Below are 17,191 nucleotides of genomic sequence, written 5' to 3'. Positions count from 1 at the left end.
TTCCTAAATTGATTTCAAAAGTAAGAAATCTCCAGATTTCTATTATATTTAATAGATGTCTCTGTAACATCTGTGTGTAATTATTTTTAAATAATTACTAATAAGACAGAAAGAATTTGTTTCATCAATAAAGTTCGTTTTGATGATTTTCTAAGGATGAAATATGTATAAGGGAATGGTGGTGCATTATATTGAAATTAAATCTTAACTGTCTTTCTCATTTTATTAAAAATGTATTTTTCTAATGACCGGCTAAAAATAAGAAAAAGTAGAGGAAATATAATAAAACAAACTACACATATAAAAAATTTTATTAACAAAAATTCTTATTGGATTTCACCACAACTTGATATAACAACTGTTTCAGTAGGTTTTCCAGTTTTTGTACCACACCTCTCCATCCTTTTCACAACATCCATACCACTAATAACATGCCCAAAGACTACATGTTTTCCATCTAACCACTCCGTTTTTGCAGTGCAAATAAAAAACTGAGAACCATTGGTGTTTGGTCCAGAATTAGCCATTGAAAGAGTTCCTGGTGCTACGTGTTTCAATTGGAAGTTTTCATCTGCAAATTTTCTTCCGTATATTGATTTTCCTCCTAAGATATTCAAAAATATAAGTATTAATATATAAAAACACATAATTTCATATGTAGAAAATTAAAATATCTTTAAAAATATGTTTTCTTTAGTTTATTCAATTAAAAACTACATTTTCTGATAATATTGTATGTTAAATAACCAGCATCTTCCATGTTTTCCAGTTTTGACAATCCATTTCATTATTAACTGATTATTTCATCTTTCATTAATCTGTTTCAGTTATTGCGAATTGTTTAATAGCAAAAATGACTATCTTTGTGATAAAAATAACTAAAATGACTAAATGAAGCTATTTTATACTAAACCCTATTCATTCTACAAATTCCCAAGCGTCAATAGAACCATGTGTAAGCCAAACAGGGTCGTACTGATGTACGACCTATGTATCATATGATTTTTAAAAATATTTACTTTTGAAACTGTTAGTGTAAGAATTTCTTGAAATTTAATCATTATATCACAATTAAACTAAACTCTAAAAAATAACACGACCAGTAAATAACTTAACAATAACTATAACATAAATATAACACAATATATTAACTTAAAAATCAACACAATACAATTAGAATTTGAAATGATGGCAAGTTGGGATCTGTAACATGAGAATCTGTCTCGCTTAAGGTAATAAATTAGATTTAATAGCCTCTTGATGAATGAGACTGCGAATATCAACACATGCTCATGTTTACTGATGGGAATTTGGTAAACGAATAAACTTTACTAACCTGTGCCATTATGATTAGTAAAATCACCCCCTTGACACATAAAATCTGGTATTATCCTATGAAAGGTGCTTTCTTGAAATCCATATCCTTTTTCATGGGTACATAAACACCGAAAATTCTCAGCTGTTTTTGGAACAATATCAGCCCTCAACATCATTGTTATCCTACCTATTTCACTCTTTCCAATTTTAATATCAAAGTATACTTGAGGATTTTTAACTTTTTTCGATTCATTAGATGTAGCTTCGCCTGTTTCTTCTTCTTGTTCCATTTTTTCTCCAGTTCCTAATTTTTTTCCTATGGTTTCACCTAAAACATAAAAAAAAACAATATATTTCTAACTATTTGCAAACAACTTATAAATAATGGAAATAAACCATAAGATAAAAAAATAAAATATTTGGTAATTATCTACAAAAAGCTACAACAGTACCTGCATGTTGCTGTAGCCATGTATCTTCTGACCACACAGGTCTAGTCGAACCCTCTTTTATCCTTTGCGGTTTAGCTAAATTTACTCTTATCGTTCTTCCAAACAGTTCAGAATCATTCATATTATCTATAGCAGCTCCTGCATCTTCGGCACTTTCAAATTCAATAAAAGCAAAACCTCTATGCTTTTCAGATTCATAATCCAAAGGTATTTGTACATCTATAATATCGCCGAAAGGAATAAATGCTGCATTGAGTACTTGTTCATCGACTTCTTCAGCTAGGCCGCCAACATATACTGTCCTTTTATTACTAGAACTCATCTTACATATTGTTTATTAGGAGAACTATTTATTTACCTTAAAAATAAGTGATTTTAGGTTATTCGAGAATGACAAGTTTAACCCTTTCTTCTCTTTTTTATTCTAGTCACTAGTCAAATTTAGTGTACCCAAGTTTTTTTATAGTGGACAAAAGATAAAACTGTAGTTTTTAAGATCTCGGACAAAAACTTATTTTTAATTTAAGAAAAAAGAAAGCCTCTTCAAATTCTTTGTTAATTTAAAACATTGAATAACTTTTTTTTAAGAAAATAACAATAAAGTTTAATTTTTTTTAAAATTGAGGACTTTCTACGCCTCTGGTGTCTCGAGTATACTCGCGAAGCTTTCACATCAAACAACAGATGCTGTGGTCTTTTAGCACTGTCAAAAGAACCTATGGTAAAGGTCAATAATGTCGTTGTCACTAAAAATAAGAGTACCTAATTAAATTCTTTAAGTTTTTTTTATGAATACTGAACTTGAATTACTTGACCTTAATAATTAACTGCAAAATCTGTGATAATTCAATACATAACTGAAACAAACTGTGCTTATAGATACACTTTATCAGAATCGCTGTTGACATGTCTTTATGTAGTTAGTTGTAGTCATTACCTTACATATTTTTTATGTTTATTGAGATTTATTATAGTGAAAATAAGTGGAGGTGAACTCCAATGAAAACAAACAGTTTTGTCTTACCTGTTTTTTAAGTTGTAACAACTAAAACCTTATTACTGTATATAAAGTATGTAAATATACTAAAAAATGGCATTTTTATGCCCAGTAAGAATCAGACGTGGTAAAAAGAAAAAAGGTAAGTAATCCTAGATTATTTATACTTAATTGTTGCTTAATCCCAAATATTTTAATATTAAAAGCGTCAATTGTATATATAACAAAGAACAAAACATTTTAAAATTAGGTCTGTTAGTTATTGTGTGCTGTTAACTTTTGTCATTTAATTTTAGCCTCGAATATAGATTTAGAAAAAGAACTGACTAGATCTAACAATGGCGCTACACCAGGAATGGGAAGAATTACTGGCTCTGCGAGTATTGAAACACTCGTCAGAGTTGGTATCGAAAAGGAACATGGATTATCACCTGATAGCAAAATGGTTGTGTTGCATGATTTTACTCCCTGTGTTGATGATGAGCTAGAAGTTAAAAGGGGTCAGGTAAGAATCTCTTTCAAATTCTTCACCTTGTTTTTTTTTTGATAGTACAGACCTTAAAATGGATTTAATAAAGATTTCTATGCAGTATTATCTTGTTGCCCAACTGTTTGTTGAGCTCAGTATGTTGATTCAAACTGACCTGTTTAGACAAGAAAAGTTGTATTACCTTTTTAAATCTTTTATAGATAGTGAATATTTTATACCGAGAAAATGATTGGGTGTATGTTATTGGTTTGGACACGAGACAAGAAGGATTTATTCCATATTCATACTGTACACCCTACAACAATCATTTAGCTGAACTTGCCATTAAAAAGAAACTACCTAGGGACGAACATGTGGCTTCAGGAGACAGCTTAGATACTAACCAAGACTGGTAAGTGTTAAAAGAGAGAAGGCTTAGTAGTTGTGTTTTATTACTTTTACTTTTTTAGTGATGGAGCTGGTGCTGAGGCTAGTGACTGCGATTCTGTGGGGAAGAAGCATAGGCCAGGGGCTGTTTCTCCTATCAGCATTCACTCTGAACCAGATATGATACCATTTTCTAAAGATCCGTCTGGTAGATATATTGTTTTGTATACATTCATTGCTAGGGATGAAAATGATGTATCTGTGGAAAGAGGTGAATTTGTAACAGGTAAATAAGATTTTTTAATTTATTTGTTATTAGTGTTTTCTTTTTCATTATTTATTTATTGGTCTCTTTCGGTTTTCCTTCTTTTTCATTTATTATTACTAATGGTTTTTCCATTACCGCGTGTATCTTAAAGTGCATGGTTTTGGATCTCAGATTTTAGTTCAATTCGTTTTTACTGCATTGTGAATATTGTCTACATTATGTTTATTAGATGGTGGTATTTGCATCCCTATAAAGACCTAATTGTAAAATTTTTGTTAAAATTATCTTGTTAAATGATAATTTGTTAAATCTGAAATCTCCAAGACAGTGTTACAATAGTTTTTTTTTATTTTAAACTTTGGTATCCAGTTGCTTTTGTTAATATTAGAAAATATCTTTTATATGCAGTTATTATTTACATTTCCTGCGATTAGGTGTTAACTTGTTGGAAATAAAAGCAATATTTATTTATTTGAGTGTCATTAAATATACTTTTTTTGTTGTAGTACTAAATAGAGAAGATCCAGATTGGTATTGGATCGTAAGAAGTGATGGGCAAGAAGGTTTTATTCCTTCTGGTTTCGTTTATCCTGCTGATAATGTGATACAAGGTATGTTACCATGACAGAAACGTTAAGAATTATATTTATAAGGTAAAATAACCAAAAAATTGCATATCAAAGGTAGTTAGCTATTTTTGACTTGATGAAATATTTGTTTCACTTTTATTTAGATATGATTTTGAATGTATACATTTTGTTTATCATGAAAAAGTCAAGTAAGAAATATCATTTTGTGGAAGTTGTTGAAATTTAATCCGAAATTTTAAAATTTGCCTCAATTGGCTTGTTAGATTATTTTCATTTGTTAGATAATTGATGGATTCGACCGTTACTTGATGGAAATTCATTTTATGTAACAATAAAACACTGAAAACTTTGTTTTCAAACTTCCACAAAATTTATTTTAAATTCTTATCACTACAGCTGTTTCGGCTGATTGCCTTTCTCAAGTGATTTGTTTTTGGTATGCGTTTACACTTTATAGTCTCTAATGAAATAGGTTGAGGAGGGGAGAACTGTTTGTCTCAAGCTGGTCATTCAGAATTATATCTGTGTTTTTTAATTTGTTGATTTCCATAGATTCTAACAAAGATAGCTTAAGGCCTTTATTTTGAATGTGGGGAATTTTAAATTCGTCATTAAAAGAATGATTATGATCTAGAAGGTGAAGTGCGTATGTAGAATCTGTTTTTCTATTATTGATAGTATCAATAGTAAATCCAATAGAACAGAAATACCTCAGTATCATGAACCCACAACCTCATAAATTATACTCTTTCATTAAACTACACAAACCGGATCACCCAATAAGACCTGTAGTGTCTTTTTATACAGCTCCGTCATATAAACTTTCAAAAAAACTGCTAGATATTATTTTAGAACACACTAAATTTTCACCTAAATTTACCATAAAAAATACAATAGAACTAGTTAATAAAATACATCATTTTCAGTTACCTAACAACTCCAGATTAATTTCATTTGACATAAAAAATCTTTTTCCTAGTATCCCTCCCACAGAAACTTTTATTCTAGTAAAAACCTTTTAGACCAAAATAGTACAAATCCAATCATTACATCTTCTCGAAGTTTGCATAAACCAGGACTACTTTGAATTTAATAATGAATTATGTACAAATAACAGTGCAGGACTTATAATGGGCAATCCTCTAAGCCCATTGCTATCAGATATTTTTATGGATCATCTAGAGACAAAGATTTTAAAACATCCCATATTCAAACAGTTTTTATATTGGTGGAGATACGTAGACGATGTACTGGTATGTTTCACAGGAACCAACAGGCAACTCGACCAATTTTTATCGTATATTAATTCTCTTCATAGTCATATTGAATTTACAATAGAAACAGAACAAAATCAATCCATAAATTTTTTAGATTTAAAAATTACCAGACTTAAAAACAAACATGACTTCTTCATATTTCATAAACCTACCCATACTGACACGACTATTCACAATTCATCATCCCATCCCACACAACATAAACTGGCAGCCTATCATAGTATGTTACATAGATTAACAGCAATTCCTATGTCAAAATACAATTTTGAGACAGAATTAAATATCATTAAGGAAATAGCAGTAAACAATGGATACAACGAACAAACAATTAATAAAATGTTAAATCAAAGACTACACAAGAAAGCCCTGAACTTAGTATTTCCACCACCAGAGAAAAAACCCAGTACCTTCTGCTCGATTACATATACAGGCAAAATATCAACAAAAATAGCCAAACACATAAAAAAGAAAGGAATAACACCAGCTTTCAGAACAAATAACAACCTAGGCAAATATACATATTAAAAACAATAAGAGCCAACATAAAAAACACTTACACAGTGGTGTGTACAAACTTAAATGTGGCGACTGCCCAAAAACTTACATTGGTCAAACAGGTAGAAATTTTAATAAACGAATAGCAGAACATAAAAGGGCTTTCAATAATAGAAAAACAGATTCTACATACGCACTTCACCTTCTAGATCATAATCATTCTTTTAATGACGAATTTAAAATTCTCCACATTCAAAATAAAGGCCTTAAGCTATCTTTGTTAGAATCTATGGAAATTAAAAAACACAGATATAATTCTGAATGACCAGCTTGAGACAAACAGTTCTCCCCTCCTCAACCTATTTCATTAGAGACTATAAAGTGTAAACCCATACCAAAAACAGATCACTTGAGAAAGGCAATCAGCCGAAACAGCTGTAGTGATAAGAATTTAAAATAAATTTTGTGGAAGTTTGTTTTCAGTGTTTTATTGTTACATTTGTTAGATATTTTCATTATGGATAATAAATTATATATTTTTGTTAAGTTCCTTGTAGTCAGCTGGTTCTTTCGTTATTTCTGGAAGAATATTGTGTATTTTCTTCTGATATTACCAACCATATTTCATTTAGTTTGTTTCTTTTCAATCCTCTATGTTACTTGTTACTTATATAGTCCAAAAACTAACATCTTATGTCAATTTTTAATATAATATACTGAAATACTACATGAGCTGGTTGTAAAGAAAATAAAATAGTCTAAAACATGTGTAAAACATGTTTTTACTGTTGTAATATATATAGGAGTTATTTGTCAGTAGTGTAATAAAATTCAAGGTGGCTCAAGATCAAATATCATTTGAATGTGTGTGGTATGTTTCAACTACTTTTGTTATGAAGCATATAGAAATTCTGTAAAATGCACTAAAACCAGAAACTACTTTTTTAGAATTCAGGAATTTCAGTAATGCTTTTATTATGAAGTGCTATATTAGAGAATGAATGTACGTATTAAAAAGGTATTTGATCGTACCACAATAATCAAAATGTAATTGAATAATAGTCCTGTACATGATATTCTGAATTGTTTAGATATATGAGCGAATATATGGGATGCAAAATATAGTTTTTTGTTTTAGTTATGTTCTCAAGATGATCGCTAAACATTGACAACTATTCTGTCAATACAACTCTCAATAAAATATATTTAAGTTATCCAAATGTAGCTTTTTGTATTTGTTCCTGGTGATAACTATCATGGCTTTAGTCTTAGTTACATTCAATTTAAATTTAGTTGATTTAAAATACTCATTAACTTGTTTAAGTATTACATTTATTCTGTGAATAGCAACAATTTTATCGCTACTGTAACCAGCTAACAAAGTATTATCTACACACAGATTCTCAAAGTCACAATTCATGAATAAATTTAAATAATTTAACACGTCGCTTGCCGTTTCGATCTATGTGAGCGGGAAAAAAGCTGCTCTGCATACCAGCGAGGTCTATTTAACCGAGATACTGCAAGATGGGAGGCAATAAACTGTCACATAGACCAAGAAAACGCCACGGTATTAAAATTCTCGATCACTTATACCGAGACGGCATGCAACGTGTTAAATAAAATATAAAGAGTCGTGACTCAACCAAACTTCCCTGAGAAACATGAACGGTATGCTGTATTTCATCTGACGTAACATTATTTGTGCTGTGCTTTTGTTTACATTCATATAAATAGTCTGCATTAAACCACCAAAATCTCATTAATATAGTAATAAGATATTTCTATCAAAGGAAAACTGCTATTCAAAATACCGGAAAAATACACAAAAAATAATTATTTAGAAAATTGCCAAAAATTACCTAGATAACCTAAAATTGAATATATTAGACTTAAACCATAAATATTGGCGTAACAAAAAAACTCCCATATAAGTTGAAAGTTATAGGAAACTAACAATATTTGAAGAACAATTGTATCAAAATAAAATACCACCAATTTATACACGACCTCCTAAGACTCTCTTCTCTAAGATAATAGAAACATATATGGATTCAAATCTTCCAGGAAGTATGATCAATAAAATAATTAAAGATAAGTGGCCTGCATTTCAATATATTTTTACTGACGGCTCTAAAATTCAAAATAAAACGGGTTGTGCAATATATCACTGGAATTCTGATTACAAAGAATCATGTCGATTGCCCAATGAAGCTTCAATATATACTGCCGAACTATCAGCTTTATTTCTTGCGTTAAAATATATAGCCTCTATTGGTGTGGGGTATTAACAAACAAATGTACTATTACAAATTAATAGTACTTAATTAACAGAACTATTCCTTCGATAACTCTGGCGAGAAAATAATGGACTTTTCCTCATATGTGCAAATAATTATTAAAATTTAAATGGTTGCAATAAACAATCAAAGACAATTTATAGGTTTAGGTAAAACTAGGTAAAAACTTACCGCTGGGTCTAATTACCAGGGTTTGCACTACAAAACAACGAACGAAATCAATTCAATATGCGTGCATGGGTTCACGTGCCGGGTTGCGTCTTTTCTTTTCAACGACTCGTGCTCTTCTCTTTCAAAGGGACGCATTCCACGAGCCCGATGGCGGTACTTATAGGGAACGTAGGAATACAGGGAGGACAAATGTATTGATTAATTTATACAACCATATTTGAATTTAAACATTCTCCCCCCTTTAAAGGCCATAAGGTCTTTAAAAAACAAAACGAATTTTAAATACTATCATTACTTAAACAACTAAAACGATAATTAATACAAACAATTCCTATACAAATCTTAAACAAATATTCAAAACTTAAACTACAATAAAAAAATTAAAATTAAAATGGTGGTTTCGTCGCGGTTATATTGACAAAAGCCGAACAAAACAAAATTAATAAAAACGTTGTAAAGCGGCCAAAAAAGCTTCCGCGGTCAAATCACTAGCTAATTCAAGATTTAAAGCCTTTGTAGCGCAACATACAAATAGACACAAATAGGCCTTTTGAGTTCTAACTCCCCTGTAACGAGACATGGTTATCGAAAACGGTCCACCATAATCTAACCCACAAATCGAAAAGGGTTTAATGGCACCGAGGCGAAATTTGGGCAAATTACCCATAGGGGGTTGTAAGTTTTTAGGAGATTGTTTCCAACATCTAATACATTTGGACAATACCGAATTAACGGCTTGTTTAGAAGACATTATCCAAAACCTTTGACTAACCAAAAACTGAGTACTCTTAAATCCAGCATGTAAATACTTCTCATGATAATGACGAACTAGAAGAGTAGTAAGGCGAGATTTTTTTGGTAACAAAAACGGGTGTTTTGCTTCATACGATAACGAAGACTGAGATGGACGACCACCTACTCTTAAACACTGAGTACTATCATCTAAAAATACTCCCAACTTACGAAATGGTTTTGAAAAGGAATTTGATTGAAGATGTTCTTCAAAATACTTTTCTTGTGTAAATCTGACGAGGATAATCAACGAGTCTTCTAATTCTACGAAAGTCAAGGGTCCTGACCGTTTCGACCTTTTATAACGAGAGTTGTGCGCGAATCGCAACATAAAAGCCAAAATTCTTTGGATCGAGGTAAAAGACGATTTATTTTTTAAAAAACAAGACAAAAAATGTTCCTCACGAGTGGAAACAAACACTAAAGCTTTCTTTATCTCTGCCAAAGAGGATTTTTCCTGCAATGAGGGAGGAACCTCTGGAAAAATTAATAGAATATTATACAAAAACGAAGGACCTGTTAACCAGTCTAATTTTGATAGAAAAGCAGCCGGTAGCATGCCTCGCGAAGGCGCATCGGCTGCATTATTTCGAGATTCGATATAATGCCAAGAATAATTTTGACTATGGGACTGGATATACGAAATGCGATTTGCGACGAAAGTTTTGAATCTCGAGTGGGAGCTTTTGATCCAGTGCAATACGATTTGAGAATCTAACCAAGCATACACATTTTGAAATATTATATGCTTCCACGACTCTAACACAAACGACATAAGTTTTACCAAATGAACAGCAGCTAACAATTCTAATCGAGGTATAGTAATCTGTTTTATAGGAGCTACTTTCGATTTGGCACACAGTAAATTAACTTGAACTAGGTTACGAGTATCAATACTACGAATATAAACGACACAAGCATATCCCTTTTCACTAGCATCGGCAAATCCATGAAGCTCCAAGATGGGACATGAGGAAATATTCAAAAAACGAGGAATTTTGAACTGTGAAATAAGCGATAGTTCGCTCTTATATTGTTCCCATACCCGAATTATTTCCGAAGGAGGACGATCATCCCATTTAAGACCGGTTGCCCAAAGTTGTTGGATTGAATGTTTAATAAAAAAGGTAATAGGTGTTAAGTAACCACAAGGATCATAAATTCGAGCTAATTCGGACAAAAACGATCTTTTGGTACAAGGGACGTCTTGCAATTTGACTGAAAATTGAAAGACGTCGGACTGTGCAATCCACTTCAAACCAAGGATTTTTAATGAAGGACCATTTGCTTCTGGATCAAAATTAATGGAGTGAGGATTAATATGGGATTCAGGAAATTGCGACAACAATTTGGATTCATTCGAACACCATTTCCGTAATTCAAAGCCTCCTAACTTTAACAAAGCGACTAATTCGTCAACTAAAGTTTGTGCTTCTTCGAGAGTCGAAGCACCAAAAACAAAATCATCAATATACGAAGCGTGACGAATAAGCGAGACGGCGTTAGGAAAACGAGAGCCTTCGTCTAATGCTAATTGTTGGAGAGTTCTTAAAGCGAGATACGGCGAAGATACTATTCCAAAAGTAACGGTTAATAAACGATATTCCTGAATTTCCTCAGCGCTAGAAAATCTCCATAACACGCGTTGATAATCCGTGTGTTCAGGAGTGACTAAAATATTACGATACATCTGACGAATGTCCGCACACAGCGCAAAACGATTAAGTCTAAAATTCAACAACAGCGAGACTATGTTCTGTTGCAGCTTAGGACCGACCAGTAAATAGTCGTTTAAAGATTTACCGCGACTGGGACTTTTCTGAGACGCATTATATACAACTCGAATTTTACTTGAAACACTATCTGGTTTCACAACGCAATGATGTGGAATATAATACTTTCCCCTTTTCTTTTCGGCATTAGAGACTAACTGCATATGACCTAAATCAAGATACTCCTGCATATGAAAATAATATTCTTTTTTCAAACTTGGTTGACGAGATAAGCGTCGTTCTAATGATAGAAATCTATTTAAAGCAATATCATAGCTATCTTGCAAACAAGGCGGCGATTCACGAAAAGGCAAAGATACAACATATTTACCCGAGACGTCCTGATTATGCGTTTCCCGATAAATGTTCTCACACAGAACGTCTTCTGGTTCTGAAACTGGCTTTTTCGGTACGTTTTCCAGTTCCCAAAATTTCGTTAACGAAGAATTTAGTGGGTCTTCAATATTTGAAAGACAAACAAGCGAAGTCGACGAAAGGTTAGGTGTGCTAGTAGGTCCTAACAAAATATAACCAAAAACGGTATTTAGGGCATCTGGTTGTCCCGCTTTACCTTCAATTTTACCTTCTAACAACACCTTCGAAAATATGCTACAACCAATTAACAAATCTATAGATTGACTACAGTTAAATTCGGGATCGGCTAACTTCAAATTTTTAATATAATTCCACGTCGATATGTCAATTTTGGTGCTCGGCAAATCCGAGCAAACCCGATCTGTAATAATAGCCTCCAAGTGAAACACCGGTGACTCCTGATGACGAGGTTGGATAGAAAAACTTATTTGACCTTGATTCAGTTTCGTTTGCATCGAATTGAGTCCGTTAACTTCAAATGAACAAGGAGTTTTAGGCCAGCCTAACCTACTGGCAGCTTTGCGACTAATGAACGAACTCATTGAACCTGAATCTAGAAGACATCTCAAGGGCTGTTTACACCCCTTACTATCAATCGCGTGAACTAAAACAGTACCGAGCAAGATTTCCTTTTTTGTCTCGTTTTTCTTCCCTACAAAACTAGCAGCACAATGTGATATTTCAGGAGAATTTTGTTCGACTCCCGATGCCCCTGGATTATTAGTATTTTCTGTAGACGACTGACTATTGGAACGATTTCTATCAAAGTGCAACAAACTATTATGAAGGTGACTATTACATTTACTACACTTAAAGGCCTTTGGACACGACTTGACAGAATGATTAGCCTGATTAAGACACCTAAAACACGAGGAAGATTCTTTACAAAATTGGTATCTTCCTTTTGGAGATTTTTTCAAAAATAACGAGCATTGGTTTAGAAAATGACTTTGTTTACATAAAGCACAACATATTGACGACGAATTTGTAACAAAGGATGAACTACTATTATGCCTTGACACATTAGAATGTTTATAATTACACTTTGGCTCCGTATAAGTTGGAGCCCTCGACGATTTCTTAGATTCACTTAAGCTACTATTCAAATTATCGTAAGCAATGTACTGAGTTTCAATAAACTCTACCAATTTTTGAAATGACGGGATTTTATTCGATTTATTTTCTAACTCAAATAACTTTACTGAATCCGCGTCTAGTTTCGACAAAAGTAAATTAAACATAATAAAATCCCAATGTTCTGTCGGAAGACCTAATGTTTTCAATGCGGCTAAATTTTCTAAAAACGTGTCTACTAATTTAGCCAGATTTTTCGAATTAACTACCGATATTTTCTGTACGCCCAAGATCGCATCCCAATGCGCGGTCGCACAACGACGAACATTTGTGTAGCGTTTAACAATTAGGTCGTAAGCAATTTGATAATTATCGCTATTTATTGACAAATTACGAATCAAACTAAGTGGAGTCCCTTCTAAACATCCTTTCAAATACTTAAACTTTTCTACGTCTGCTAGGCCTGCGTTATTATGTACAACCGAATTATATAAGTCTAAAAACGAACTAAACTCCTTAAAATCACCCTTAAATTTAGGCAGCTCTATTTTAGGCAAGCGAATATTAGATTGTGGAACTACTACTGATCTAAACGGTTCTGGAGTTTCAAATTGTGGCTCAGATAATTCCGCACTAAATAGTTTTATTTTATAAAATTGTTCCAAAAATAATTCCCGAACATTTTCTTCAACCCTCGTATCCGCGTCTGGTACAGAAAGAATATTACTAATAATATTAGTGTGATGTTTTAAGAACTCTTCGCGAATCGAATCTAAATCCTCTAGTCTAATTTTAAATAAAGGGCGAATAGAAACGTCTGAAAGGGCCTTAAAACCTAAATCGAAAATTAACTGAATATCATTTAAAGCAGTTTTTCTTAAAAATTTGAGCTTCCTATTCTTTTCTTCAAGTTTTTCCATTTTAAATTTTTAACTACTTCCAATAATATTATACAAACGAAAATGTACAAAATGTGGTCTAAAACCCCGAAATTACCGATTTGTAATTCGATACTTTATTAAAACGACGATAATTCCCTTCTAAAAAGTCCCATATGGTCGACTTTACAAAAAGGTCATAAATTATTCTCGAGCCACGACAAGAGACGCAAACTTAAGATAAGAACCCTCAAAACGATAAAAAATACGACGAGACGAAACCAACCATTCAAATTTAAATATAACAAAAAATAATTTTTCAATAAATGAGTTCAAATCCGGCTAGATAGGCCAATGTGGGGTATTAACAAACAAATGTACTATTACAAATTAATAGTACTTAATTAACAGAACTATTCCTTCGATAACTCTGGCGAGAAAATAATGGACTTTTCCTCATATGTGCAAATAATTATTAAAATTTAAATGGTTGCAATAAACAATCAAAGACAATTTATAGGTTTAGGTAAAACTAGGTAAAAACTTACCGCTGGGTCTAATTACCAGGGTTTGCACTACAAAACAACGAACGAAATCAATTCAATATGCGTGCATGGGTTCACGTGCCGGGTTGCGTCTTTTCTTTTCAACGACTCGTGCTCTTCTCTTTCAAAGGGACGCATTCCACGAGCCCGATGGCGGTACTTATAGGGAACGTAGGAATACAGGGAGGACAAATGTATTGATTAATTTATACAACCATATTTGAATTTAAACAATTGGTATGAATAATTATATCATTCTGACTGATTGTAGAAGCATTATTGATAAACTCACTTCTATCAAAACCACAAAAAACCTAAACCATATTGAGATAGAAATAAAGAAGTTACATTATGATATTATTTCCGCAGGTAGCTCGATTATTATTTGTTGGGTAAAAGGACACTCTGGAATAGTAGGAAATGAAGAAGTCGACAAATTAGCTAAATCTGCAGCTTTAACCAAACATAATATAAACAACATACTTCTTCCAGTAGCAGACATAGATAATATCAGTAGAAACAACTGCAAACAAAGATCGCAACGTTTATACAACCAAAGTACAACTGGAATAAACTTTAGAGCTTGCCAGCCACTAATACCCAATGAGAGATGGTTCAAATATGAGACTAGTAGGTTATTTAAAAAAACAATAAACAAAATAAGATCAAACCACGCACTCACTCCTGCATACAAACACAGCATAGGTATTACTGATAACCCATATTGCTCCTGTGGTAAAGTGGGAGATCTGCAGCACTTTATATTGGAGTGTGGACAGTACAAACAAAGTATCAAAATGATGTATGAAAAACTAATTGAGCTAAATTGTTCATTGCCTGTCAATTTAAATACAATTATTTTTTCAAATAATAAGCAGATATTAAAATGTATCTACGAATACATAACATCCTGTAAATTTAAATTATAAGTAGTTTTAGGTATTCAAATCAAAAATTGTAAATATGTCAAAAATTGAATGTGTATACCAACATATTACTTCCTGTAAATTTATATTATAAATAGGCTTAGGTAATAAAATCAAAAATTGTAATTACCACAAATAGTCTGGCTAATTGGCTATGCCAAAGCCATTATACAATAAAAAAAAACCTAAAATTTTTTGAAAAATTCAAATATCTTTCCTGAGCTCAATGTTGATCCCAAAAATCTGAAAAAATTCAGAGTGTTTTTGGACACCAAAATACATGTTCATGATTTTTTTCAGATTTTTAAAACAAAGGATCGCTCAGGAATTTTTTTTCTAAAAAACGCATTTTTTGTGATAGGGACTCCTGGAACCACCTAAGGAGCTAAAAATTTGTAAAAGGTTTCTGAATATATACTTTCATGTGCATAATCCCAAATGAGAATCCAGCTGAGTACAGATTTTACCATATTTACCACAGCCTTTTTTTTATTATAAGGTTCTTGAACTCCTAAGTGGAGCATAGAGCTTCAGTGAAAACGTGCCATCGGGTTCTATTTTGCGCTAAGGCCTTCACACACACACCTTCACCACAGCCTTTAAAACGCAATAATTCCTTCAGTACTACTTACAAAATATTTATTTAATTGTGTCACTGGAATCTTAGATACCCAATAATGAAATATTAATTAATCTCACAATTTTATGTATTGTATTTATTAAATATTGTCACAAATTATGGTATTTGGCTCTGTATATTTTACATTGAATACACAACATTCACACAAAACTTTTGCTTTGCATAAAACAAAACGATTTTTGCTTTGTTTTATGCAGCTTAAGTATTAAATGTGTTAGCATATTAGTCAAATCTAAAGCAAGATACTTAAATAGAGCTAGGCAAATTATAATTTGTACACTGCACCTAGCTCGTACCAGAAGCGAAGTTAAGGTCCATTCGCTCAACTCGGGCATATTTTGACAGATTCATAGCTGGAAACCTACAACACAAAAGTTCCTAGCTCACAGTATTAACAGCTTAAATAAACTTTTATTACAGACTTCTTTTATTGAATAAAGAAAAATTATTATAAATAGTGGAAGTGTATACTAAACACATAAAATTTTGTGTAGTATATATTTAAAAGATATATTTTAGTTGTTATAATTTAACATAACTATTTATTATATGGTGCAAATAAATAAATATTGATTGTCGGTAATTCTTAAAGTTCTATTTTATGTACTATTTAGTTTGTATACTATTAATATTGGCTATGAGTACGTGTGCTTGGTTGTATAGTAATTTCCAACCACTTCTAGTCTGTCAAAAAGTAACTAACTTCGCAAAAAAATAATTACTAAATTCACTAGACAGTTCGAACTGGGAATAGCGAACCGACTATACTATCATTTTTGAGTTGTATTTGTGTGAATTGTCTTTTGTTAAAAGAGTATATTACTGAAAAAAAACAGCTAAAATAATAGACGATGTTTTTTATGTGCAGGTCATTTAAGTTCAACTACTCAAACTGGCACCGGAGCATTTCCGAATCAAAACAACAATCACTCGGTGACAACATCCACAGCCGATGATCTTAGATACCACGGTACGGAGTTGGTGATGTTGTACGACTACAAGGCGCAAGCGCCCGACGATTTGACGGTTCGTAGGGGGGACTGGATCTACGCGGATCTCAACAATCAAACTGTGGACGGTTGGTTGTGGGCCTACGCCCCGAAAACTAGGAAGTACGGATTTATACCTAAAGCTTACGCAAGACCGCCGGCTATGACAAGCCTTTAGCTTGTCTTTAAAATCGCTCATTTTTTATTTTTATATTTTTTTAACATTTATTTTTGTAAAAAGTATTTTATACCAAATAAATTTAACATTTTATATAATTTGGTGTTCTATTGTTATAAAAATAGCGTTAAAAGAAGTCAGATGAGTTCGGATTGGCTGAGTTGCATCACTATGACATTCTGGCCCAATGATTGAACATACTGGATCATAGAATATGGACACATAAGATTTCGATTAGTAGAAGAGCTGGTTTATTTAAAATCAGCAATTTTTACATATAAATTTCTATAATAAAATTA

General features: G+C 32.2%; 2 protein-coding genes across 2 annotated transcripts; one reads left to right on the top strand and one right to left on the bottom strand.

Moving 5' to 3' along the window:
- Positions 1-295: 295 nt before the first annotated feature.
- Positions 296-2,171, bottom strand: cyp33 (peptidylprolyl isomerase cyclophilin-33). Its single transcript, XM_072545221.1, has 3 exons — positions 1,770-2,171; positions 1,337-1,645; positions 296-604 (listed from the first exon to the last, which is right to left on the bottom strand). Exons 1-3 carry the CDS (start codon positions 2,089-2,091, stop codon positions 327-329), a joined length of 909 nt encoding a protein of 302 aa, XP_072401322.1. The 5' UTR covers positions 2,092-2,171; the 3' UTR covers positions 296-326.
- Positions 2,172-2,472: 301 nt separating this feature from the next.
- Dlish (Dachs ligand with SH3s) lies at positions 2,473-16,990 on the top strand. The gene is made up of 6 exons (XM_072545220.1): positions 2,473-2,908; positions 3,063-3,271; positions 3,457-3,647; positions 3,706-3,908; positions 4,397-4,501; positions 16,594-16,990. Exons 1-6 carry the CDS (start codon positions 2,860-2,862, stop codon positions 16,890-16,892), a joined length of 1,056 nt encoding a protein of 351 aa, XP_072401321.1. The 5' UTR covers positions 2,473-2,859; the 3' UTR covers positions 16,893-16,990.
- Positions 16,991-17,191: the final 201 nt, after the last annotated feature.

Source organism: Diabrotica undecimpunctata, chromosome 9, assembly GCF_040954645.1.
Source record: "Diabrotica undecimpunctata isolate CICGRU chromosome 9, icDiaUnde3, whole genome shotgun sequence".
Taxonomy (NCBI): Eukaryota; Metazoa; Arthropoda; class Insecta; order Coleoptera; family Chrysomelidae; genus Diabrotica; species Diabrotica undecimpunctata.
This window is presented reverse-complemented; position numbering and strand designations above follow the sequence as displayed.